General features: G+C 35.8%; 4 protein-coding genes across 8 annotated transcripts; 2 read left to right on the top strand and 2 right to left on the bottom strand.

Moving 5' to 3' along the window:
* The first annotated feature begins 6,378 nt into the window (after positions 1-6,378).
* Positions 6,379-8,690, top strand: LOC133284966 (protein LIFEGUARD 2). Its single transcript, XM_061482113.1, has 4 exons — positions 6,379-6,802; positions 6,899-7,012; positions 7,884-8,041; positions 8,134-8,690. Exons 1-4 carry the CDS (start codon positions 6,547-6,549, stop codon positions 8,341-8,343), a joined length of 738 nt encoding a protein of 245 aa, XP_061338097.1. The 5' UTR covers positions 6,379-6,546; the 3' UTR covers positions 8,344-8,690.
* A 1,337-nt stretch (positions 8,691-10,027) lies between these two features.
* LOC133285002 (uncharacterized) lies at positions 10,028-11,589 on the top strand. 2 transcript variants are annotated; one of them, XR_009747959.1, is made up of 2 exons: positions 10,028-11,103; positions 11,199-11,589. XR_009747959.1 is itself a non-coding variant. In XM_061482156.1 (2 exons), the coding sequence occupies exons 1-2, from the start codon at positions 10,929-10,931 to the stop codon at positions 11,546-11,548; spliced, it is 525 nt and encodes a 174-aa protein (XP_061338140.1). In that variant the 5' UTR covers positions 10,392-10,928; the 3' UTR covers positions 11,549-11,589. The 2 variants fall into 2 exon arrangements, 1 of the variants encoding a protein (XP_061338140.1); XM_061482156.1 differs by having other exon boundaries at positions 10,392-11,103.
* Positions 11,590-13,836: 2,247 nt separating this feature from the next.
* Positions 13,837-17,982, bottom strand: LOC133284995 (VAN3-binding protein). Of its 4 annotated transcripts, XM_061482148.1 has the most exons (8): positions 17,615-17,982; positions 17,298-17,456; positions 16,229-16,236; positions 15,486-15,865; positions 14,941-15,171; positions 14,794-14,843; positions 14,656-14,713; positions 13,837-14,051 (listed from the first exon to the last, which is right to left on the bottom strand). In XM_061482148.1, the coding sequence occupies exons 1-8, from the start codon at positions 17,969-17,971 to the stop codon at positions 13,837-13,839; spliced, it is 1,458 nt and encodes a 485-aa protein (XP_061338132.1). In that variant the 5' UTR covers positions 17,972-17,982. The 4 variants fall into 4 exon arrangements, with proteins under 4 accessions (XP_061338132.1, XP_061338129.1, XP_061338131.1 ...); XM_061482145.1 differs by lacking the exon at positions 16,229-16,236 and having other exon boundaries at positions 15,486-15,921; positions 17,328-17,456; XM_061482147.1 differs by lacking the exon at positions 16,229-16,236 and having other exon boundaries at positions 15,486-15,921; positions 17,337-17,456.
* A 2,989-nt stretch (positions 17,983-20,971) lies between these two features.
* Positions 20,972-22,906, bottom strand: LOC133284993 (uncharacterized). The gene is made up of 2 exons (XM_061482144.1): positions 22,601-22,906; positions 20,972-22,474 (listed from the first exon to the last, which is right to left on the bottom strand). Exons 1-2 carry the CDS (start codon positions 22,832-22,834, stop codon positions 21,458-21,460), a joined length of 1,251 nt encoding a protein of 416 aa, XP_061338128.1. The 5' UTR covers positions 22,835-22,906; the 3' UTR covers positions 20,972-21,457.
* Positions 22,907-24,233: the final 1,327 nt, after the last annotated feature.

Raw genomic sequence — 24,233 nt, 5'->3', positions numbered from 1 at the left:
GTTACTAACTCTTTGCATTATTTGTGTTTTGTTTTCAATCTCTTTTATCAACTATAGCGTGGTGCAATTTTATATTTTTGAATATATCAGTCGAATTATGTTGAGATATATAAAATCATTAATGTATCCTCACCCAATAACTTAAGCTTTTGGGTTGAATTGGTTCTTTACAAATTATTGATTAGTTAAGTTTCAGCTAGGGTTGGCAAAAATGAGCCAACTCGTAAAAAATGAGTCGGTTGGGTTTGCAAAAATGAGCTGCCGACCCGAGCCAGCTCGAGAAAAAATGAACCAACCCGCGGGTCAAACGGGCTAGCTCGTGGGTTGAGTTTTTTTTTAAATAAAAAATAAAAAATATAATATACAAAATGGACAAAACCTACACATGTTGTCATCATCTTTCTTCCTTCTCTAAAGCCAAGTCCCTAATCTTCTCACATCCCTGCCAATTTTACATTGTTAGACTATGCTAACTCTGTTTGGTTCAAATATCTTACCCACTTGGTAGCAAGTCGTTCTGATTGTTTATCGATGTTGGTGCAAATTCGTTGTGAAGAAAATTCGAAACTAGAACATTTTGCATTTACTTCTCATTCTATAACCCTTTGTTTAAGCTGATGGAAGCCACATAGCTGGTGCATTAATACTACATGTTCATCTAAATAGGATGAAAACGAGCCAATCCGTGAGCAATTTTCGAGCCAACCCGCAAGCCAACTCGCGAGCTATTTTTTCAAGCCAACCCACGAGCCAAATTTTTTAGCCAACCCATGAGCCAACCCTAACCCGACTTGGGTCGGGTTAGGTTGGGTTTTCTAGCTCGTTTTATTTTTCGAGCCAACCCTAACCCGGCTCATTTTTTCGGGTTGCATGTGAATTGGGTTGGGTCGAGCTGAGTTGGCCCGTTTTGCCAACCCCAGTTCCAGCACTATAAAATTTATTATCTTGGAAGAGCGCCCAATAAAAGAGGAATAATTTTTTTAAAATAAAGTAAAATATGATAATATAATTTAAGCATCCCTTGAATATACAGTTGCTTTAACAGGTGTATGGTTATGATCTCCATACATTTAATATTTTCCCCTTTTGTATGGTTATGATTTCTCACATTTAATACTTTCACGTATATATATGACAAGTATTTGATTGCTGCATGTACAATAGCTATAGAAATATAAACTCACATATATATAGGGCTTTGATTTTCTCATGTTGCATGATAATTGAATTCTCACGTTGTGACTAAACTAGTTGTGGGTCTCATACTTATTAAAAAAAGGAAAAGAAAAAAAGCTTTGCACGCAAATCGAAGAGACACAACACGAGAAATGTTTTTCCCATATATATATATATATGGAGTAGGATATTCTTACAAATGTGTAAGAGTGATGCTCATCGACAAGTGTACCAATCGCACAAGTAATACAGTGATAAGAAAAGACGACAAGGATTGAGATCGAATATCAAATAATTATCCTTTTAAGATTGGAGGAATCCAAATAAGTGTGTGGGAAATATTGTTGATTTGATTAAAAATAAGAAATAAAAGCAAGAACATATTTTTGGAATTTTTGTGATGAATAATAAAAATAAAAATAAGGATTGATTTGTAAAAGTATGAGAAAGCATTGTAGCTAGAGTGCACTCACCAAATGATTCTCGCTTCTTACTTTGGATTGATTTACAATACTCATTTATATAATTACTCAGATAAATTATTATCTAAAAATATTTAGTAGTTAACCCTCAATTCCATGCAAGATTAACCCTTTAACCCCAATTCCTTGCAATGTTCCTCATGACATTAAGCAATGAACCCAATAATTTAAGCATCTACAATCAAATATACATCTATTCCTAGCATGCATATAAATTGTTATCCTACCCCCTTTCAAGATCAAAACCCCAATATTCCTATCTAGGGTTCTAACCCTCAAACTATCATCAACTATTAGATTGATCAGTTCTAACAACGAAGACAGAAATTACGTACAGCGTAGAGATAAAGATAATTATATAAACGAATAATTATAAACCAATCCGTTGTAACAAGGGTTCACATAGGGTTCGTGACCCTAACTACAGTAAAAAAAAACTAGCCAACCATTATCATGACAGACCTAGCAATATTCAACATAAACTGAAAATTGGATAATTGAAAGAACAAGATGAACAGAATCTGCACAGGACTCTCTCTCTCTCTCTGAGCACGACGGCTATTTCTCCAAAAATTCCCCTATTCATTTTGTGTAAAACATCCTATTTATAAGCCATCTTTTCTTCCAAGTTTGCCCTCGTCAAAACCCGTTACTGCAAAAATCGCAAACTGGCGCGAGTCCGTGCCACTGTGGCGCTGGACCGCGCCAACTCTCTGCCCGTGATACTGTGCCATTTTCTTCAACTGGCGCGGATTCGCGCCACTGTGGCGCTGGACCGCACCAACTCTCTAGATATTGGCCTTGAATGGTGGTGCCAACTTGCGCCAGTGTGGCGCTAAGTTGTGCCACTTCTCTGGAGTTTGGCCAGCAAATTTGATTTAGCATGAAACTTCCACCGTTGTGGATTTGCGCCACCAAGCTTTTTACACTTTCATATTTTCTACTTCTTCTACCTATATAAACACAACCAATAGGTGAGAAATATCATTGATATGGAAAAGTCAATATAGTAAGCAAATATGTATATAAACTGCTTTTTTATGACTTAATTCTCATCATTTTCAGCTTGGAAAACTACAATCTGCCAGAGGCACATCAAATCATTCTCAGATTTAAACGTTGCTGTCCCTAGCAATCTACAAGACTCAATCCAGGAAACCATCAATTCTTCTAGCATAACAATACATAGACATTCTCAGACACAATATACTGTGCATGACTAACCCAATATCATAAATTTCCAACAATGTCATCAGCTTTCTAAAAATATAAGTCTACACTGATTACCCCTCACACAGATAAATAATGTCCACTCAACACTCAGTGTTTAAGGGTATCATGAGCACTCAATCAATAACAGCTATAACACTACCATAGGCTTGATCATATTCTCAAAAATTCTTAAAAATGAAGAATCAAACACATGCACCAATTGATCAAAAGGACTTCACAGGTTGTAACTTAGCCAAGTTAAAGGGTAGGAATATATGGATAATAGTTCAAACAATAATGAGATTGAAAAACTGATACTTTTTCACTTTAGCACATTCAACTCAATGATTTTGCTCCACTAACATTCCCACAGAATTTCGAGAATTAATTCTTGTCAGCCACCTTTTATGCACATTCACCCTTTTTCTCTTTCTTTTTTTTCTTTTTTTTTATAAGGGTACAGATGACATCTACATCCCCTACTTACTTGACCTTTGTGGAGCTTACCTCAATTTCTTTGTTTTATTTTCAACACATCAGTAATTCAATCTCAATCAAGGTAAGTCACATGGATATAGGTTAAACCATCAATCCGGCCACAGGTCATTTATCAACAAATTAAGTTCAGGCTCAAGGGGCTAGCAATGAAAAAATTTCATACAAGTGGGCTATTTTGGCCATAAGCTAACGAGAATAAAATGCATTTATCCTCTCAACTAATGCATGCATTACAGAGAAACAAATTAAGTTCTAGAGTGTTACAACAATGAGGTCTCTCAACAAGAAAATTCAGTGTTTAAGCTCAAACCTCACAGCTATGGTATCAATATAGACTCAAGAAAATTGACTTCAGACATTATCAGAATTTCACAACATTTGATATCAATATAATCATCAAATAATTAAAAAATATAATTACAATAAATGTTAATACTAAATTATATCCATCACGAATAATTGATATCATTCTACTCATTTTAATTTTAATTGATACTAATGTTTATTAATTGATATCAATATAATCATCAAATAGTTAAAAAATATAATTTGAATTCTATAAATTTTTGCTCTACCAACCCACTTAATTAAGAAACTTTTTGGATTGAGATTAAAAAATTTCCTCGTATTAGGAGTTTTAAGGGACGTTTGGTAAATGAATTTTTTTTATCAGAGAAATACAATTACTAGGAATATAGTGGGAAAATGAGTTTTGTAGGAAAGTTAAAAAAAATAAATTGTTTGATAGGCCAAAATATTACCTGAAAAATTAGATTAAGTTTACTGAGTTTATGTTTGATTCGAAAGTAAAATATTGATGGAAAAACATGTTGAAAATACAAAAATAGTAGGGGAACAGTGACCAAAATGCCACTGTTCACTGACTTTTTTTTTTCTAAATACCACGCAAACAATATTATTTCCCAATATATCACGCGGGCAAGTTCGCTACAGTGTCCAGCGAACTTGGTTTGCTGATGTGGCACGTTTCTAGTGGACAATAAGTTCGCTACTCCTAGTAGCGAACTACGTTGCAAAAAATGCTGACACATTGAAGAAGTTCTCTGCCACATGCAGCGAACTAGGTTTGCCACGTGTCTGACATGCACCAAATTCGCTGAAGGTCCAAGCGAACTAGGTGCCACATGGCACAATCTTGTTGCCTGATCAGAATTAATGTACGAATCACAATTAAAAAAACGAAGGAAAATGACTATTTAATTAATGTACCAATCTCAATTAAAAAAACGAAGGAAAATGAGCTATTTAATTAATGTACCAATCAAAATTAATCTATCAATCATCAATCACAATTAATATACCAATCATCAATCACAATTAATTTACAAATGAGAATAACTTTTGATTGTACCAATCACAATTAATATACCAATCACCAATCACTTCGGAAGGCGTAACTTTTGATTCAGATATCCAAATCAGATATTTTTTATTTTATTTCATATAACTTTTCGAGATCTACTCAATAACACATCATTTGACATATTTTATCTCTCACAAACATAGTTCGAATTCGTAACAATGGTATCAAACAATTAATGTACCAATCACCAATCACAATTAATGCACCAATCAAAATTAATTATGACTGGTACATTAATTGTGATTCTTGATTGATATATTAATTGTTATCAAAATTAATCGTGATCGGTGATTGATACATTAATTGTGATTGGTTATTGGTACATTAATTGTGATTGGTGATTGATACATTAATTGTGATTAGTACATTAATTACATAGTTATTTTTCTTCGTTTTCTTTTTGTGATTGTGATTGATACATTAATTCTGATCGGGCAACGAGATTGTGCCACATAGGACACGAAGTTCGCTACCCCTGGTAGCGAACTTCGTATGTGCCACGTGTCACGAAATCATTGACTACCAAGTTCGGTACCAGTGGTAACGAACTTCAAGTGTGGCAGTCTGGTAAATTTTACTGTTCGCGTGACATTTAGGTAAAAAAATCAGTGAACAGTGACACATTGATCACTGTTCCAATAGTAGGCAACACAAATCACTTACACGATTATCCCAAAATACCACATTGAGAGTGATATTTTAGAACAGTAACTTTTATCACAATTTCAACACAAATCACAAATACTAGAACACATATTTTATTGGATAATTTTTGTCAAAGTTATATCAAATATGATATTTTCCGATACCCATTCATATATTCCCAACAATTCTAAAAGAAAAGTTGTACCAAACATCCTAATTAATAAAGGGTTTATCATTTATCATTTAACATAATCACAAAAATTTTCCTACACACACAACATTTTGTGGGTCCGCAGCAAAAAAAAAAAAAAAAAAAACTCTGGCACGCAAAACGAATCTCTATAACATAACACAATTACTTTTCCTACAACATAACTCTTATAAAACCCATTAATAAAAGACCAAATGCAATACTTTGAGGAACTCTAGTACTGGTTATCCTGAGAGTCTACATTTTTTAATGCTATGGCCGATGGCTTAATCTTCGATGCTAAGCTAGTTGCGAACCACTACGTCAAGTGGTGTTTTGTCCGCCACATTATTCAATTTCTTATTTTGACAACATCCGTGTGCGAAATTATTGTTTATAAATCATTAACTGTTCATAACTCTTTTAAAATTCCCACTTCATCTTATTTTATTATATTTTGCCATAATTTAAAAAGAAATATTGGGTGGACCAAAAAGAAAGAAATGGAACCCACAAAGGTATATTCTCATCTCAACATTCTGGCAAGTGCTAATGCTCTCAAATTTGAATTCAAATCCAAATTCTTCAAAAACCCGTCTCAGGGCTAAGTTGCTTAGCTTCGCTAATCACCGTTGGAGAAATCTAGAACATTTCCATCCGTACACGCGTCAACCAGATATCATTCCACGTGTCAGTTTGGGTGTAGATATGCAATGCGATGTCTCGCGAAGTTTCTTCTGATTAATAATTAACAGCAAGGGGCTCGTTCAAGTGCGGTTGATTCTATTTATTTATTTATTACTAACTCCGGCGAAGACAATCTCATTCCACGTTCAACGCAGAAAAATAAGATCAAAAAGCCCTAATTATTTTCTTTACATTTTCCTCTCGTTTCCTTCACTTTCTCAAGTCAAGAATATTTCTCGAAGGAAAAAGCTTTTTGAGATCAAGTTCTGAAGATGTGGAATCAGGCGTACACGAAAACTGATGATGTGGAGAGCGGGGGGGCGAGGCCTCTGTATCCGATGATGCTTGAGAGCCCTGAACTGCGGTGGTCCTTCATCCGAAAAGTCTACTCCATCATCTCCATCCAGTTGCTCGTCACCATTGCCGTCGGCGCCTTCGTCGTCACCAATCGCCCCGTCGCTAACTTCTTCGTCAGCACCGGCGCCGGCATGGCTCTCTACATCGTTCTTATTTTCGTTCCTTTTATCAGTGCGTCTCTTGTCCTAATTGCTTCGGATTCTATCACTTATTTCATGTTCGGTTTTTCTCTAACAATTCTTGTGTTTGATTTGCGTGTAATTGCAGCGTTGTGTCCCCTTTACTATTATTACCAGAAGCATCCCGTCAATTACCTCCTCCTAGCCATTTTCACTGTTTCACTTTCTTTTGCCGTTGGATTGAGTTGCGCCTTTACTAGTGGTAAGATTCAAACATCTTCTCTCTCTCTCTCTCTCTCTCTCTCTCTCTCTTGAAATTTTCATTATCTTGATTGTAACTAAGATAATTTGCTCTTGCTTATTGTGTTGGTTATTTGGTTCAAATTTGGGATTAATTAGTCGATGTATTTGTTGGTTCAATATTTTTTAAATGAAATAATTTTAAAGGTGTATGTTGTTTTAATTGTCATACCTGGAAATTGAGTTTGGTCTGCTTGGTCAAATTTTAGATTTTGATGTGTCCTTCCAATTAAGGAGGATGGACATTGGTGTCATTCATCTTTAGATGTTTAGACACGTTCATCATTGTGGGTTGTGACCAAGTACAAATGCTTATGTGCATGGCTCTGTAATGAAGGGATACATTTTCAGTAGTAATGAGGACTCTGTGTAATCATATACTCACCTAAGTGCATTAGTCCATTTTTATTTTTTAATTTTTTTTAATTTTCACTAGGGCAGTGAGTACTGAAAATTCACTTGTACTGAAGAGGTTTTTGTGTGAGGGCTGGGAGGATGTCAAGGTTATTTGTGAACGCTTGTTTTCATGGTTACATTAGTCGTCTAAAATTTGACTCACTGGTTACTTTCTTTCATAGAGAATGAGTTAATGAGATTTGATTATTATCTGATCTGTTAGTTTTTACGTAACTACTGTTTCTGCAATGGGAAATATAACCATTCGTAAAATCGAATTTGAGGTCATGGTTGTCAGTTGTCACGCCTTAGGACTTTTATCCCTTGTATATTTTGGATTGTGCAACTTTATTTGCTTACGTTGCATATTTCAGTGAGAGTTGCCTCCTTTTGTGTGGTTCTGAATTTTTACTAATGACACTGGAGATTGGATGCAGAAAAAGTTATTCTGGAAGCTGTCATATTAACTGCTGTGGTGGTGGTCGGTCTGACTCTCTATACATTTTGGGCCGCAAGTAGAGGCCAAGATTTCAATTTTCTTGGCCCTTTCTTGTTCGGTTCACTGCTAGTTCTTATGGTCTTTGGGTTGATTCAGGTAATATGGTCTTCAAAGATTGTTGCTTCATATTTATTATATCCTTGTAATCGTTTTGGTTGAATTCTTCCTGTGTGTTCCTTTCCTTGCAGGTTTTCTTCCCACTGGGTAAGTTATCTGTGATGATCTATGGGTGCGTGGCATCAATTATATTTTGTGGCTATATTGTATATGATACAGACAACCTAATCAAGAGATACTCGTACGATGAATACATTTGGGCTTCGGTCTCCTTGTATCTGGACATCATCAATCTCTTCCTCTCTTTGCTCAGTATTTTTAGAGCTGCGGAAAGTAATTAGATATATTCCTTTCCTCGGCACGTACTCGACGAGGGTGGGTTTTGAAAAACAAATTCTTACGATCAATAAATCTTTGTAGCTGTCCTTTTGTTGGGTGGTGTCGTAATGTAACACGATGGATTATTGTCCCAGCTGTTGGTAAATAGTCGATTAATGTTGAAATTCTGGATTGAATTGTATATACGTTATGACTGCCCCTTTTTTCTTCTGTGTACTTTATTATGTTATGATCTTTAGACTGTTTCAGAGTTATCTTTATTGATTGGTCCTGATATATTGGTTTACCACTCTGGTATTGCTGGAGGTTGCTCCTCTTATTCAAATCTGAGGAATTTCAGTTCAAAAGCTTATTGATGCATCAGAAGAAATTTTATAATACAATATCATTGTTTTCGTCTGATAATGGGTATACAACATATATTATTGTCATATATCCTTGTGAAGAAATACGAATTCGTTGTGTTAAACCTCGTCAGATATGAAAACCTTGGCAAATCTGTATTCAAAATACACTCGAATTTGCACCTGTTTTTCATCTACCTTTCCTTTCCTATTGGCTCTTGAGCGGAATTGGACTGGGAGCCATCAGAACAGTGGCTTGATTTCTAAGTTGCCAGTACAGAGAGTCTTGCTTTGTTCTGGTTGTTGTCTTCTTAATTGAGGAGGCAGGTCTCTATGATGGTTTTCCTTTGTTGAATTGGCAGTTCCTGTGGGAATTTCTTAGAAGAAAAGAAAGAATATTCTTTACGTGTGAGCCTTCTTTTTTGGTTTTGCGGCCCACCTGTTTGGCATTAGGTTTTGTTTGACGTTCCGTTAAGTGTCAATGAAGGTTGGATTTTATGTTAAGACAAAAAAAAAAAAAAAAAATCACAAAGTGAGGGGAAAAAAAGACCATTTTAAGTTGGATTTATGCATAGAAAGGAACTATGATATTTTTTTTAGGTTATATTTATAAATTTTTTGTTTACAAATTATATTATATACATGTAAGAGTTTGTAAATAATTTTTTTTTAAAAATATAATCTACCCCTTAGATTATAAATTGAATTAGTAATAGTCGCTCCAACATAAGTCTTCGGCTTTTTGACCCTTAATTAATAACTAATTGCTAAATTGCCCTTCATTCAAAACTATTTCGAAAATTTACCCTCCCCAACAAACATAACATCAATCTGCCCCTGTTTGACCGTTGACCACGAAGCCTACCCGGGTACACCATTACCTACCCGGGTAATTTTTGAAACTTTTTATCTACCTGAGTATGTAGGGGTGTACCCGGGTAGAGTTCTTGAATATGGGAAAATGGTTGAATTATTTACCCGGGTATGGAGCAGTGTACCCGGGTAAACATCGACGGTAGGGTTTTAAAATACTCCAGCAGCCCCATTTCGAAAACCCACAAAAGGGGTACCGAGTAGAGCTGCTGGAGGAGTGTCTTCTTGAGCGATTTCAGGCATAATCTTGCACCAATTCGTCTTGTTTCTGATCATCATTCGCGGACCTTGCAACCTCTCTGCCTTCTACCGATTGAAATCGATCAAAGGTGCATTTTTTTTTTTTTTTTCAGTTTTTTCAATTATGTTATGATTTCTGTTCTGATTCATTGTATTTTCGTTTATATCATTTGATTCTGTCCGAATTATTTTATCAATTTGTATGTCATACGCTTACCCTAACCCTAACCCTAACCCTGAATCTAACCCTAACCCTAACCCTAACATGTATCTAATTTCTGATTTTGGTTATTTTTTCAGTTTAATAGTGTGACACAATGACCTCTCGACGCGTTTCAAAGCTGCCAGTGATCCATTCCGAGAGAAGAACCAAGAGTCGTCACGATGGGTCGTTATCCTCTCAGCCCCAGGCTGCTTCGAGTCAGGCTCCGGACTTGACGTTCGGATATTTGTTTGAGGATGACATACCTTCACACGAGAAGTTCGTGAAGTTTTTCATGACCCGGAAGATCTGCGAACCGAAATCACTGGATTCGGCATTCTTCAACCTAGAGCGTTTTGACATTGTGCTGCTTCTTGAGCAGACACATTTACTTCACCTAGCGGAGATGCGGTGCCCATACTCGGAGGTTATGGTAAGAGCCTTCTACCAGAACCTTGGCTACTCGCAAGGCGAGCTGACTTCCTGTGTCTGCGGGATTGATTTCATCATGACTGCTCCTATCTGGACGGAGCTACTGGGGTTCGATTTTGATGGTGTCACAGGAGCAGCACTATATGATGGAGACAGCCATCATATATTTGGTGATTATAACCGGGATACCATTGTTACAGAGACTAGGAGGGCAGACGCTGAGCCCGGTCATTTTGCTCATTATCCTGTTAGCAACTTGTCAGTTTCTGCTCGCATTCTTCATTATGTGGTGACACATATTATTTTCCAGCGCCCGCATAATCACTCAAAGGTGCTGGAAGGGGACTTTGTCATTCTGTGGGCCCTCCTTCACAGTCAGCAGGTGAACTGGAGGCATTACATATGCATACTGATGTGGAAGGCAGCCAAGTCAAAGAAGGCTGAATTGCCTTTTGCATTTCTGGTGTAGAAGATTCTGCATAGATTTGGAGTGCCTATGGCAACAGAGACCTTGAAGACCGCCAGAGGCTGGAATGCTATATTTGGTGAGAGGCTCCTGAAGCAGTGTGGGATCCTACCGAACAGAGCGGGTATCTGGACGTGGAAGAAGGCACCAAAACCACCTGAGATCCCATTCCACCACGATGCTGAGATGGAGGATGCACCTGCAGGTGATGTGTTGGTCTTTATGAGTTTATGCAATTTTGTGTTGTTTATTTTTTAATGTGGTATTTATAAGATGTGTTTTTCATGGTTTATGATGTAGGCCTTGATGATGATGACAATGATGATGGCGTTGCTGAGGTTGATGTCAGACCGACACGTCCCACCCGCAGTCGGCGACCACCAGCTCCTCCTGAGGGTGGATGGACACTTGATCATGTCATGGCATCCATATTTGATTTGACTACTGACTTTAGAGGATATAGACAGAGCACGAGCAAGTGGCGGAACCAGATGGACACAAGGGTTGCACGGTTGGACACAAGGGTTTCACGCTTGGAGGGTTTAATTGGCGAGGGTGCCCATACTCAGGAGGAGGAGGAGGAGGATGATGACAATGGGGATGACACACAATCGGATGAAGAGAATGGGGAGGACACGCCATCGGATTAGTGTGTCCATAGGGTTTCATATCATTGATTTAGTTTGATGTAATGTAGTCATTTTGGTACATTTAGGAACTTTACCTACATTGCATGGATGTTTTTGTACTGGATGTTCAAAATTTGAATGAATGAAATTTTTGTTTTGCGCACGTTCAGACTTGTTGGTTCTATGCATTAGTATGGGACCTTGCATTAATATTGTCATAATTAATTTGGAAATCAATTCAACCCAAAGTACTTTAATATTCATGTTCAACTTTCATTGGCGCACATCTTGATTACTGCATCCTATTTCTACGAAATCAATCCACCCCCAAGTCATACCGTATGTAGGTATTGCACAACAATTACCAAAATGCAAAAAAAATTGCCAAAACAGCATCTGCAACTGGTCTACTGTTTGGTGAATGTGAAGGACAGTATATTGGTCTACTGGTCTACTGTCTGAGCTATAGTTTATGTTGCATATTTGAAGGACAGTATTCTATTGTTTGGTGAATGTGTTAGACGAAACATAGTGCTATATTTAGAGTTGGGGGTTATATTTACAATTTTTTATGACTTTCAATCAAATTTTAACGGTTGATTTTCGTCAATCTATCGGTTATTATTTATTAAAAATTAATAATTAATTAATAAGTGTGACTCAATAAATTATAAATTATAAGATTAATGAAAATTAATAGTTGTAACTAGGGGTGTTAATGGGTCGAGCCGAGCCGAGCTTTGATTTTAAAAGGCTAAGTCTGTTTAAAAGTGTCAGCCTGACCAAGCTTGTTACCTGTTATAAATATAATTATCGGCCTGTGACCTTTCTTATTTACAAAAAATAAAAGTCTGGTTTAGCTTGTTATCCTGTTTAAAAAAAAATAAAACAACAAAAATTTATCCAAACAGAATATACAATCAACAACACTAATAATTTCATAAATATTCATAAATTCAATGTATATCCAACCAACATAATATAGAGCAAAATCATTCAAAAAGTCTGTTTAACCAATAAAATGAGATGAAATTGATTGAGGAGAAAGAGAGGGCTATTATAAGTAATATAAAAAAAAAAAATATATATACTAGGACAGCCTGAGAGGCTCTAAGGCCGAGCTTTTGAATTGGAGTCTTAAACCTTTTTATTAAACGAGCTTTTATACAAGTTCAAGTCTGGTGCCAACAACCAATTTTAGACATGTAAGCCCAGACCTTCACGAGCCGAGCTAAAGGCTCTTGGTTCGTTTAGCACCCCTAGTTGTAATAATAAATTATAAACTATAAGATTAATGAAAATTATTACAATATTTATGTTATGAATTGTTTTATGCCTAATAAAGTTAAGATAATGAATTTACCAAATTTTTTTTTTAAAGATAATGAATAAGTATGAGTTATTAATTTTTTTTTGTGGTATGAATAATATTTTGTAATTTAATTTAGTGATTAATTAAAATTTACAGATTCGTGTTATTGCTCAAGCTACTTTTGCCTAATATTTATAATATTTGAACAATCAAGTAAAGTATAGTATTTTTGTGCCGTTTTATGATTTTTATTATTCTTTTTCTAAAGCAATGTCGATAGACATATTCCGGACAAGCAGAAAAAAAAAAAAATTTAATTGTGTTGTATCTTGGAATTTTCTCTCCACTGGAGCGATACCTCAATGTCATATCTTGTATTTAGAAGACTCAAATCCCCAAAGAAAAAGATAGTGGAAAAAAACTCAAATATTTTTAGCTATGTCCTTCAATATTGTTAAAATCTCAATTTATCACTATGATTTTATATTTTTACGATTTTTTTTTTCATCAAAACGATTTTACTAATATTTCAAACGTTTTTACGTTTTTATGATTTTTTACAATTTTTTTACATTATAATTTTTTGTTTTACGATTTTTTAATCCCTTTTCGATTTTACTTTACTTAACATCTCAATTTTAATAATATTGGTACCCTCTAAAGGACTTGAGGAGTAAATCCTCTGACATGAAAAATTCACGTGACTTGATCAAGAAGATTTCAGCCAGTCATTTTTAAATCAACAATCGGAAATTAAAATTACAGCTTTCACTTAGTTTAAATTATTATTGATTTACGAATAAACATATGAGATCTATATAATCTAAAGTCATACGAAATTTTCACATACACGTCAGATAGAGTAAGTTCATTGTGAAGTCCAATGTTTATGTTAAAATAGATGCAAAATCCTACTAACTTACCAAATACATATATATGAATTAAGTTCAGAGCAGTAGCTAGAGACTCTTTTGGCAATGAGTATGAGATGCACAACTCAAATCCCATTTCTGTTTTGCCTCTGTGCAACGATGGAAAGAAGTCTCGAAACCCCTTGAGTCCATATATCATATTCTCTTTGATTTCTACATTCAAACTCCACAATCCCCCTTGATTCTGTCTTCAATCCAAAATACCTTCTTTTTTCACCATCATCAAACAGATGCCTTCCTGGCCATGCTGGTAAATTTGTGCACACACCTAACACAACATCTGAAAATTCAAGAACATAAGTTATGAGTCATTTCACGGTGACCAAAACATAGTCATAATTAGGGGCGTTAACAACCAAGCCGTGCCAGGTTTTGGTCTAACTGTTATAAAAATAATATCGGTCTGGAGGTTAACTTACTTACAAAAAAATAAAAATCTGGTTTAGCCTATCATTAAAAAAAAATAAGACAACAAAAATTTATCCAAACTAAATATACAATCAACAACATTAATAATTCCTCAAAGATTCATAAATTTAATGTATATCCAAACAACATAATATAAAACAAACTCATTCAAAAAATCTGTTTAACCAATAAAATAGGACGAAATAGGTTGAGGAGAGACATGACTATTATGAATAATATAAAAAATAAAAAATAAAAATAAAAATTAGTATACAAGGTCAGCCAGAGAGACTATGAGGCCGAACTTTTAAAATTGGAGCTAAGGCCTTTTTATTAAATGAATTTTTATATAAGTCTAGACTTGATTCCAATAACGAATTTTAGACATATAAGTTCAAGTTTTCACAAGTCGGGCCAAACACCCCGTCGTTTATTTACCACCCCTAGTTAGTTATAATGGAAGGTTGATAGCTTACTCTTTTTCTTTTTGGTAATGGTTCCTGCAACATGTCTGCTCTTCATTTTTAGCATCACCTGACGTGTTAACAAGCATTGTTATGAAATGACATGTATCCAAATTCCACATGCCATGAATTTTTGAAAAGAAGAATTACCTGGCCTGTTCTATGTATATAAACAGAAACTATTTTCCAGTGAAGATCACCTACAGTTATCACCAAATGGAGTTTAATCTTTTTGCAAATGAGATAAAAGATTCAGAGTCAGCGTTAGTGCATAGTTGAACATGACATTCAAGTTACCTTTACGGGTCCTTTTGAGTAATTCAGTGCCCCTAGCAAGGAGCTCTTGGCTGCAAACACCTAGAAAATTTTCTCCATTGATAATCTCCCCACTATCACTGGTGCTAGAATTACTGTTATTGCCTTTACCACATATCCCAATCCCTATGCCTCTCTCTAATGGTGTCACTGCAGTAATATTCCACACCTCCTTCAATGCTCTTGCTTTCAATGTTGCTGCCCCTCGTAGAGCTGCATATATAAAGACCACATCCTTCAAGTGGCAACATAAGGAGAGAAAATACAAAACAGAACTTGTACTATATCTCTCACGAACCATGTGTACATTGATGTTCCTTTTGATACTGAGGGACTAATCAACAATGAAACTACATATCCTAGTTGATTCTTCACTACTGAAACAACTTAATCAGCCTTTTCTTTATGGTTAAGTCAATAGCATTATGAAGAGATTTTTCACAGTGAATCAACTTTGGTTAAAAATAATAATAAAAACTTTGCAGTATTGTAGGACATTAGTGTCTAATGAATGCACAAAACTCTACCTGTGGCAGCTGCAGCAGTAAGTGTTGTGATATCATCATGAGAATGGACATTGACAGCAGAGCTAACCACAGAAGCAAGATGGTCTCTTTCAGCTCCCATTGCTTCAGCAGCTTCAACACACTGTGCAGCAACTAATGTGGCTGCAGAAGCCACAGCCATGTCTGTCTTGGTCATCTTTTCATCCTTGCTAGGTGCAGATGAAGCTGCTGTTCCAGCTGTGATGGCTGCAACTGCAGCGGCCACCGCAGCTACAGAAACAGCAGCGTGCAATTGAGCATTGTGGGTTCTGTTTTCTTCTTTCTTCTTTTCTCTTCTTTCTTTCAACCATCTTCCAACTGTTTTAGGTCCCGAGGAAGGAGTGGCATTGCCAATAGCACCACTCATGGCTCTTACACCATTGAATAAAGGGTGAATGGAATTGTTTGCTCGGAAAAACTGCAATAAATTGTTGAAGCCTAACATTATTTTGACATTAAAAAATTGTTCCATCTTAAAAAAAAATAAAAATTGCTGACAATGTTCATGGTTGTCACTCATAAGTCACTGGCATGTCCTTTCCTCACTATTCCTGCTTGTGTTCATTTTTTATTAGTTTCAATGTTTCACTTTATCAGTCTTTGCTCTTGATTTCTTTCTAGTAAAAGGCCCAGTTGAACTTTTTCACCCTACCAAGGAAAAATGCCAAAATGAGGAGGTTTGTTTGCGTGAAAATGGGGAGATAAGGTACACTGGACTGTCAAACTCTTTGTACTGTTGTCAAACAATCAGCAAGCAGGCTAGTTGACTGGAAACTTATGCCTCCACAATTAATCAGTAATGTGTGTCATTGCACTTTCGATCAGAGATTTTATATTATGTATTCTAAAAAATATATGATGTATACAAAAATTGTTTTTCTTTTCTTTTTCTAAAACAATAAAAACTAATGTGGCACACTCCCTTTTTGGTCTGTTGTACCTACTAAGAGATTACCTTAAATTTTTCCGTCATTACCCACTTCAAACTCTGAAGGTCCCATCCAAAAGTTACCTTCAAAGTTAAAAATGTTAAATTTTTAAGTGAAAAGTAATAACCCTCTCCAGAGCTCTAGGCTCTAGCACTCCCTTTTTTTCTTGTGTGTGTGAGTGGAGAAATAAAGCAAAGTAATCCTAACTCTCATGGAAAAACCCTTGAACAGTAAGCACCGAGAACCACCAATAGTGTGCAATTTATTTGTGTAGGTATGAACATAGACCTTTCTTCCATGCAGTCATGGGGAACTAAAATGAGCAAAGGGTGGCAGGTGAATCAGATGGGGCCCTCAAGTTTCTCTCTTTTGTAAACTCTTTTACATATTTTATTTTTCTTTTGGTGGCAGGTGAATAATGAAAACCCTCTTAACCCAATATGTTAACTGTCAAGCTTTATTTAAGAGCAGACAAAAGCAGTGTTTTGCAGATTAAAACATAAAAGTGGAATAGTACTAGCTTGTTAGGGTTTTATAAGAATTATCTCGTTGAAAAAGTGATTGTGTAATGTTATAGAGATTCATTTTACATGTTTTAATTTTTTTTTGTTTCAAAAAATGTGGACCCCACGAAATATTATGTGTGTAGAAAACTTTTTGTGTCATGTGACATGATAGATGCAAACTCCAATTTATTATGGAACCAAAACATAGCATCGAAAAGTGAGTTTGCAGGAGGAGGAGAACACGAATAATGTTAAACAATAGTTACAAAAATACTATTGCACTTGTGAGAAACCACTGTTCAATGCAAAAGTACAGTCATTTCATTAACCTTCTCGTTCCTCAGGGTCCCACCCATCACAAAAGAAAAGGGAAAGGAGCAGAGAGATACCTTAACAACATCATCAAACTCATCAGAAGGAGAAATTGGTGGACTATCTGTTCCGGTTAAAGAACCACCACCATTCAAAGGTTGTTCACTGCTGTGAGAAAGTCTACCTGACGTTAATGGAGACACTTCCTGTAACATACATCAAACATGAAATGATTTTATAAAACCAAGATGCATGGACTGATATAAAGATAAACAAAAATTGTGAAAAGAACCAAAAACATAGTATGTAGTTATTTGATGAAAGAAACACAGTCTTTAAGAAGCAACGTGATATGGTAAACAACCTCTCTTGCGGACTGTGACATAATGCGCTCAAGGACAAGCTGTGAAGTAGCAGAAGAAGCAAAAGAGAACTGATTCCCACACATTGTTGAGAATTCTTCAGAGTGACCAGTAGTTTCTTCAGGAATAGAGTTAGTCACACAAGTGGATCCATTACAAGGATTGGAAGCTATGGAAGAAGAAGAAGGTGGAGGTGGTAGTGGTGGTTGAGGTGCCAAGGCTTTAGAGACTTCAAGGGCAGAGGCACTCCATGACCTTGACAGAAACTCCATTGGTACTCTCGGACTTTCTGGCAAATGAGTGCCATTGGTTTGAAGGAACTCAGTTCGGCGACAATTGATTGTGAACTTGGGTTCCATTTCAGGTGTTAACTGTGGTTTTGGAATGTTTATTGCTTAAAGAGATAGCATGGTAACTTGAAGGGGTGTTTATATATAGTGGGATGTTTGAGGAGCAAGGAGTGTTTAAATGCAAATGTCTTGAGTGAGAGCAATGTCTGGTCAGCAAATGATAAAGTTGGTATAAGGGTAGGAAGGAATGGTCAACACCATGTGATGAAGTACTTTGTCGTGAAGCCCACACTGTAAAGAAAGAATGAAAAAAGTACTGTTATCTGCTTTGTGCTAGATATTAGAGATTGAGACATTGGTAGTAAGGGAGAATTTGTGACAGTGTCATTTTAACACAATCTTTGTGGCTTTAGTGTTCCATCGAAATCAAGCAGTGGAAAAAAATAATATATAATATTATTTTTAAAAAGCAGCACTCAACATTTTATTGAGCTATTAGTGAGTGATTCAACTATGATTACCAAGCAAAGCTAGTAAATAATATTCATCATTCGTGCTTTAATTGTATATAATTCACGTGAGCATAGTAGTTATTGAATGCTGCGTAATACCACGTCCCACCAGGGAGCACAAAAATATTGTTTATTGGGCGAGTAGGAACTTAATTATGAAAAAGACAAAAAGATAAGATACATGATTAGGGGCAAGTTTTGGTAATGTAATAATTGCATCATTAAGATATGAAATCTTACTTGGATTATTTTTCAAATCACATGACTTGAGAGAATCACTACCGTGGAATTGACATTTAATCTTATTTGGATCATACAACTCAAAAGCCTTTCAGTATCAACTCATGAAGAGGGTGAATTGAATTATATAAACTTTTTAAATTTTGACTGATAAAACAAATAATAAAGAGAAAATACAAATAATTACGTGGGAAAAATTTCAAAAGAAAATAAAAAAACCATCCCCCCAATCTGGATATATCTATCCAATTGAGAGACAAATGAGTCAAAGTTAATTCAAAGCATTAGAATAGCACCTAATCTACTCTTATACCTATCTCTAAATTTAGGCATCCCAATTATCAAACCCTTGATGATTGCTAAGCACACTTTAAGCTTAATTCAAATCCAAAAGTATAAAACCTCAATTATCACTAGATAATTCATCCTGTGTTACCCACTTAATAGCTAAAACAAGAATAAAAAGATAATTTAAAAGTAACCTTACACGCTTCTCATAAATAAATAAATAGGTACAAATTATATTTAAGAGATGGACTCAATGAATCTTTCCTTGGTTGCCAAACTTTTCTATCTTACTTTTTTTAGTTTCAAAAACTTCATAATATAACTTAAGGCATGATCGCGATTCACCTCATTTAATCATTACATAAAATGTAAGATTTTATCTTGCAATTTTGATCTTGACGATTTCATGACAATTTTGTTGTTTTCAAGTCTTTATAATTCATCATAAATTAAATCCCGCAACAAACTTTCAAAAATTAAACAGATTGTTAGATAACTTAGTTTCACTTGTTTGTTGTCGTTAAAATTAGACAAGGTGTGGATCAATAACGACCATACCAAACCAAATTGCCAAATCAGTACTATTTATTTAAATTGACATGTTAAAATTGCATATAGTTATTGAAATCATTGTTGCTGTAGTAGCAGTTGGACTTGGACCTATTCAATAAGAGACTGGCAGTGAAAGATACGAAGGTTCAATCAAACGAACTAAGACACAACATGATGGAAATCTCTGTAGTCACTCTGCCCTGAGTAGACATAAATTTTATTCCTTATTGGGGAGAATGAAGTTGTTTCCTTTAATAAAAATTTAAAACTCTGTAGCTAGATTTAGTTCCAACAGCAGATATCACAAATTAAAAGGCTTCAGTTAGTTAGAAAAGTTGAAATGAGGTGGTTATAAATGAGATCATCTAGTTCTAGATATGATCACATGAACAATCATACATTTCTTGTTCCAAGAGCCTATATCCATAGGACCATTTCAAGTTCATGCGCCAATTTGAAGAAGGAATCAGCATCTGCAGCTCTGAAATTACGATGGGAAAATGTCTTAGGAGTTGGCAACATCTAAGGCCGACATGTTAGCAAGTACAAACAAGTTTTGGCAGATCCATTTTTTTCTCAACAGTGTTTGACACAAAAGCAGAGTTTCCAGAAGGGGTCCTGTGCTAAAATGCGCGTGCATAGAGACGTCATCACCTTGTGCTTTCTCAAATTTTCAGCCACGGGCATGAACACTAACTATCTCAATCCCCCCTTCTCATAATTTTCTGAAGAAAGAAGAAAAAAAAGGCTGTGAAAAAAACAGCCTTAGCTTTTTGGTTTTTGGTTTTGTTAGTATTTTGTTCTGTCCTTCTTTCACAACTGACAAAAGATTAAAACTTTATTCCTTTTGCCTCATTTTCTCAATGACCATTGTTCCTTTTCAATTTCAACTGCACTTCAACTGTTTGGAATACGTGTTAAAACGGGACGAAATATAAGATAGTATAAAGATTATGTTTAAATGTGCTTTCATGTTTTGTTTCAGTGAAAGATTTTTGGTTCTCAAATTTGCTTTTGAAGTTTATTTTGGTTACCGTTTTGGACCACTGAGGAATGAGAGAGCGACACCTACTACCTAATGGCTCATTTGTTGTGCGAACAAAGTATTAGTAGGCTCCCTTTTTCTTTTCTGTTTTTTCTTTCCAACCCCATCTTTTTTTTTTTAACTCACAAGTGCTTTCTTTTTGCTTTATTCACCACAGATACCCTCTCGATGCAAAAAGCCCCACACACATTCGTTTTCAGGTCAGTTGCGCAACGTGCTGCTTATAGAGTTTATCCAAAGCGAAAAATAATAGCACCGTCAAGAAAAAGAGATATTTATATGTGATTATACGGGTTACATAGCAAAAAAATATGTAGTAATGTTCCAATAATTCATGTATTGTCTGTTTGAACCAAAGCTTAGAGGTGATTCCGTGAATGAAGGCAAAACACCGAGACCCGAACCTTCCTTGACAGATATCTCCTGACAATACCAAATGTGAGCGCGGAAAAGGCTGAAAGAGCACAGGCATGAAATCCACGTCCATTCTTTATTGGCTACCAGCTAGAAGATAAAGCATATTTTCACTTACATAATAAGGTCATCTCTTTCGGCTGTTTTTTCTTTTTATTTTTTTAATTCCTATATAGAGGCTATAGGAACAAATTTGAAGATCGCTTGCACATGCAGGTAACCACTGGAATCAACCTTAATCGAAGTATAAAACAAACAAAGGGGAAGGAGGGGGAGACAAAAAGCAAAAGGGGAAATATTAAGCATTCCAATGTCGAGCAACTCCCCGAATTTATTACGATTATATTAACTTAAATGCAGTCCTCTATTGTCTAACTCTCTCTCTCAGCAAATATATGATTATTCTAAAAAGAGTACCAGAATGCATATTCAGTTAGGTTAGCTTCTCAAATTCTATTGCTTTGACGAAGGGTATACATTGAAATAGGACTAACCAGAAACCAATCATCTATTTGATTGCAAACCCCTACCACCATAATACTGCTTTGTTGTTTCACGTGAGAACTCGGCAAATGTCATCCCATCCTTCAACCGTGATGAAAGTGGAGGAACTATTTTCTGAATTTCGTGACTTAGTTTATTAACATCCTGCTCGGACTGTTGTTCATCATCAGATTCCCCTAAACAATGACCATTGAACATCGAGTTTCCGTGATGATAATCTGAGATAGAGAATCTTTTAGTCCATGCAGGCTGCAGAAATACAACAAAAGTTTCTCTGCTCAAATTTTCAAACTCGGAAGGTCTGTGAACAGAATGCAGGGTTGAGCAAAGCTTCCCTTTTGAGATTATATCAGCAGATTCCCCAACCTGAATGATAAAACTTTCAGGAGGGGCCTTCACCATAAGGACCCTTTTCTTAATGGGATCATATATCTGCAAAAATGTATGTCCAGTTGGTGATGCACATTCATCATAACATGATGCAGGAAATGAATCTTCTGCTTTTCTTGTCTCCGAACAAGATGGCAAAAGAAAGTAGGGAGCAGTTAGAACAGTGAATATACCATAATCATAATGCCATTGCTGCCACAAATTTGAATGAATTCCACAAGAACTATCATCATGTGCAAATTGTAATGGTTTCTGCACATTGATATTATTTTTGCCACTTGCCCTGCTCCTCTCAAGTTGTCTAAGTAGAAGAGCATCTGAAGGTGAATGATAATGTATAAGACGCCCCTTTGCAGCACATGATTCCAATAGACTAAGTTCTAACTCATTGCCACCAATAGCCTTATCACATATTCTAGCAAGGCAAAGCCCTAGCTCCATCATGCAAAACCCTAACTCTTGGAAAGTACTTCCAAGATTCTTGAACTCTATCATCGTTCGTTCAACACTCTCTTCAGAACTCGTTTTGGTCAATTCGGAAGTTTTGGCATATTTCAGTTGCGTAGCAAATGAGGACACTTTTCTATCTGGATTTCTCAAAGGAACGTCACTACCCAAGTTGTGCTCCTAGAGAAAAAAGATTGCAATGCAATGCAAGCACAATCAGAATCCCTAACCCTACGAAATTGAATTAACTTTGAACCTAAACACTAGCTTGATGTTTGTTTTGTGTACCAGTGATAAATGATATACCTTGAGAATGCGATTACGGGTTTCGCGGTCGAGAAGAGCGAGCTTCCGAGCAAGTGGGAGAAGGTGTGATCGGAGCTTCGATGCGTTGGGGACTCCGGTGATGACGAGAAGGCCTGGACCCTTGGGTCCTAGGGTTTCCATTATGGAATCCACTTCCATTGAAGTTGAAGCTGAACATAAGTCCGAATAGTGAAGCTCGTATAGATCTATGATCTCTGTTTTTTCTTCTTCCATCTCAATATCTCACGCTACGCTATCTCGCACGGCAGTTGCAGTTGCAGAGGGAAGTCGACGGAGAGAAGGAACCCTTCCGTAACGACGACGACGACGAAGACTATGGGCCTGGACTCCAATATAAATCTTCCTTCTGGAATTGGGCCGTTAGCATTCTTAGTACTCTAATTTAGCCACTGTGGCCCATTGTTCATTTTTCCATTTAATATCTAAAAATTGTCTGGTCTTATCTGTCTATCTCAGTGTTTTAAAACTCGGACCGGTCATCGAACCGGTCGAGGTACTGAGTCACTGGTTCAACCGGGTTGAACCGGTTTTATTGTTCACATATTAAAAATATAAAAATATTACTTATATTAATAAAAATTCATATAAGAAAACTATCAATGAGCTTCAAGAAATAAATTGGTTTTCAATGATAGCAAATATTATATACTTCTAAGCTTCTAGCTCTAGACCGTATCCTAATATTGGATTAAACCATGCAATATAAGTTAAATGCACTTTTTGTGCTTGACATGATACAGATAAATTAAATTATGATAACAAATAGTATGCATGAAATATACACTATAAGAAAAAGTGTCCACCGTTGAGATGAGATCACGAGACCATCAGTGTTTATCACCACTTAAGTTCATGAGATCATTATAAGATGCAACTAAATTACATAAACGAACTACAATAATCTAAAATATCTTATTATTTTCACCTTACTTTTAATCATATTCATCATAAAATATGAATATGATTTAATTCAAGAGTTCTTATCAACGACAAAAAATTTTACCAAAAAAAAAAAAAAAACCGGTTTAACCCGAGTCAACCGGGTCGCCGGGTCAACGGATTTCGGCCGGGTCAACCGGTCCAATCCGGGCTGACTGCATAATCGATCCAACTACCCGCTCGGACCGGGGAATCCACCGGGTCACCGAGTCCCGGGTCGACCCCGCCGGTCCGAGCCGGGTTTTAAAACACTGGTCTATCTATTTATAATCCATAATTTATATATTATATAAAAATTCTTCCATTACAATTTTCAGTATGCTTGGAATATATTCATTTTTTTAAATTATATTAATTCATGCATTAGTTAACTGCATGGTTGAAAATTAATGAACTTCAATTGTTTTTTTTTAAATAAAGTAAATGATATAATTTATTAAGTATATATTTAATTTTTTTAAACTTATTATATTAGTTATATATAGTCTGGGTCCTCCTAAAATCTATGCCCCATTCATTAATACATGACAAAAGCAAATAAAATATTACCAATCATTAAACATTCAATCCACAAATTTCTTGAACTTTTCACCACGTCACCAACCACGGTATGGTCCAGGTCCAGCACGTTGGGTTGTCTCTCCACACACACACACACACACATAATCACCTG

The sequence above is a fragment of the Gastrolobium bilobum genome, unplaced genomic scaffold (genome assembly GCF_033153095.1).
Source record: "Gastrolobium bilobum isolate Gb01-03AN ecotype WA unplaced genomic scaffold, APGP_CSIRO_Gbil_v1 utg6195, whole genome shotgun sequence".
NCBI lineage: Eukaryota > Viridiplantae > Streptophyta > Magnoliopsida > Fabales > Fabaceae > Gastrolobium > Gastrolobium bilobum.
The sequence above is the reverse complement of the archived record's forward strand: the minus strand, read 5'-3'. Positions and strand labels throughout refer to the sequence as shown.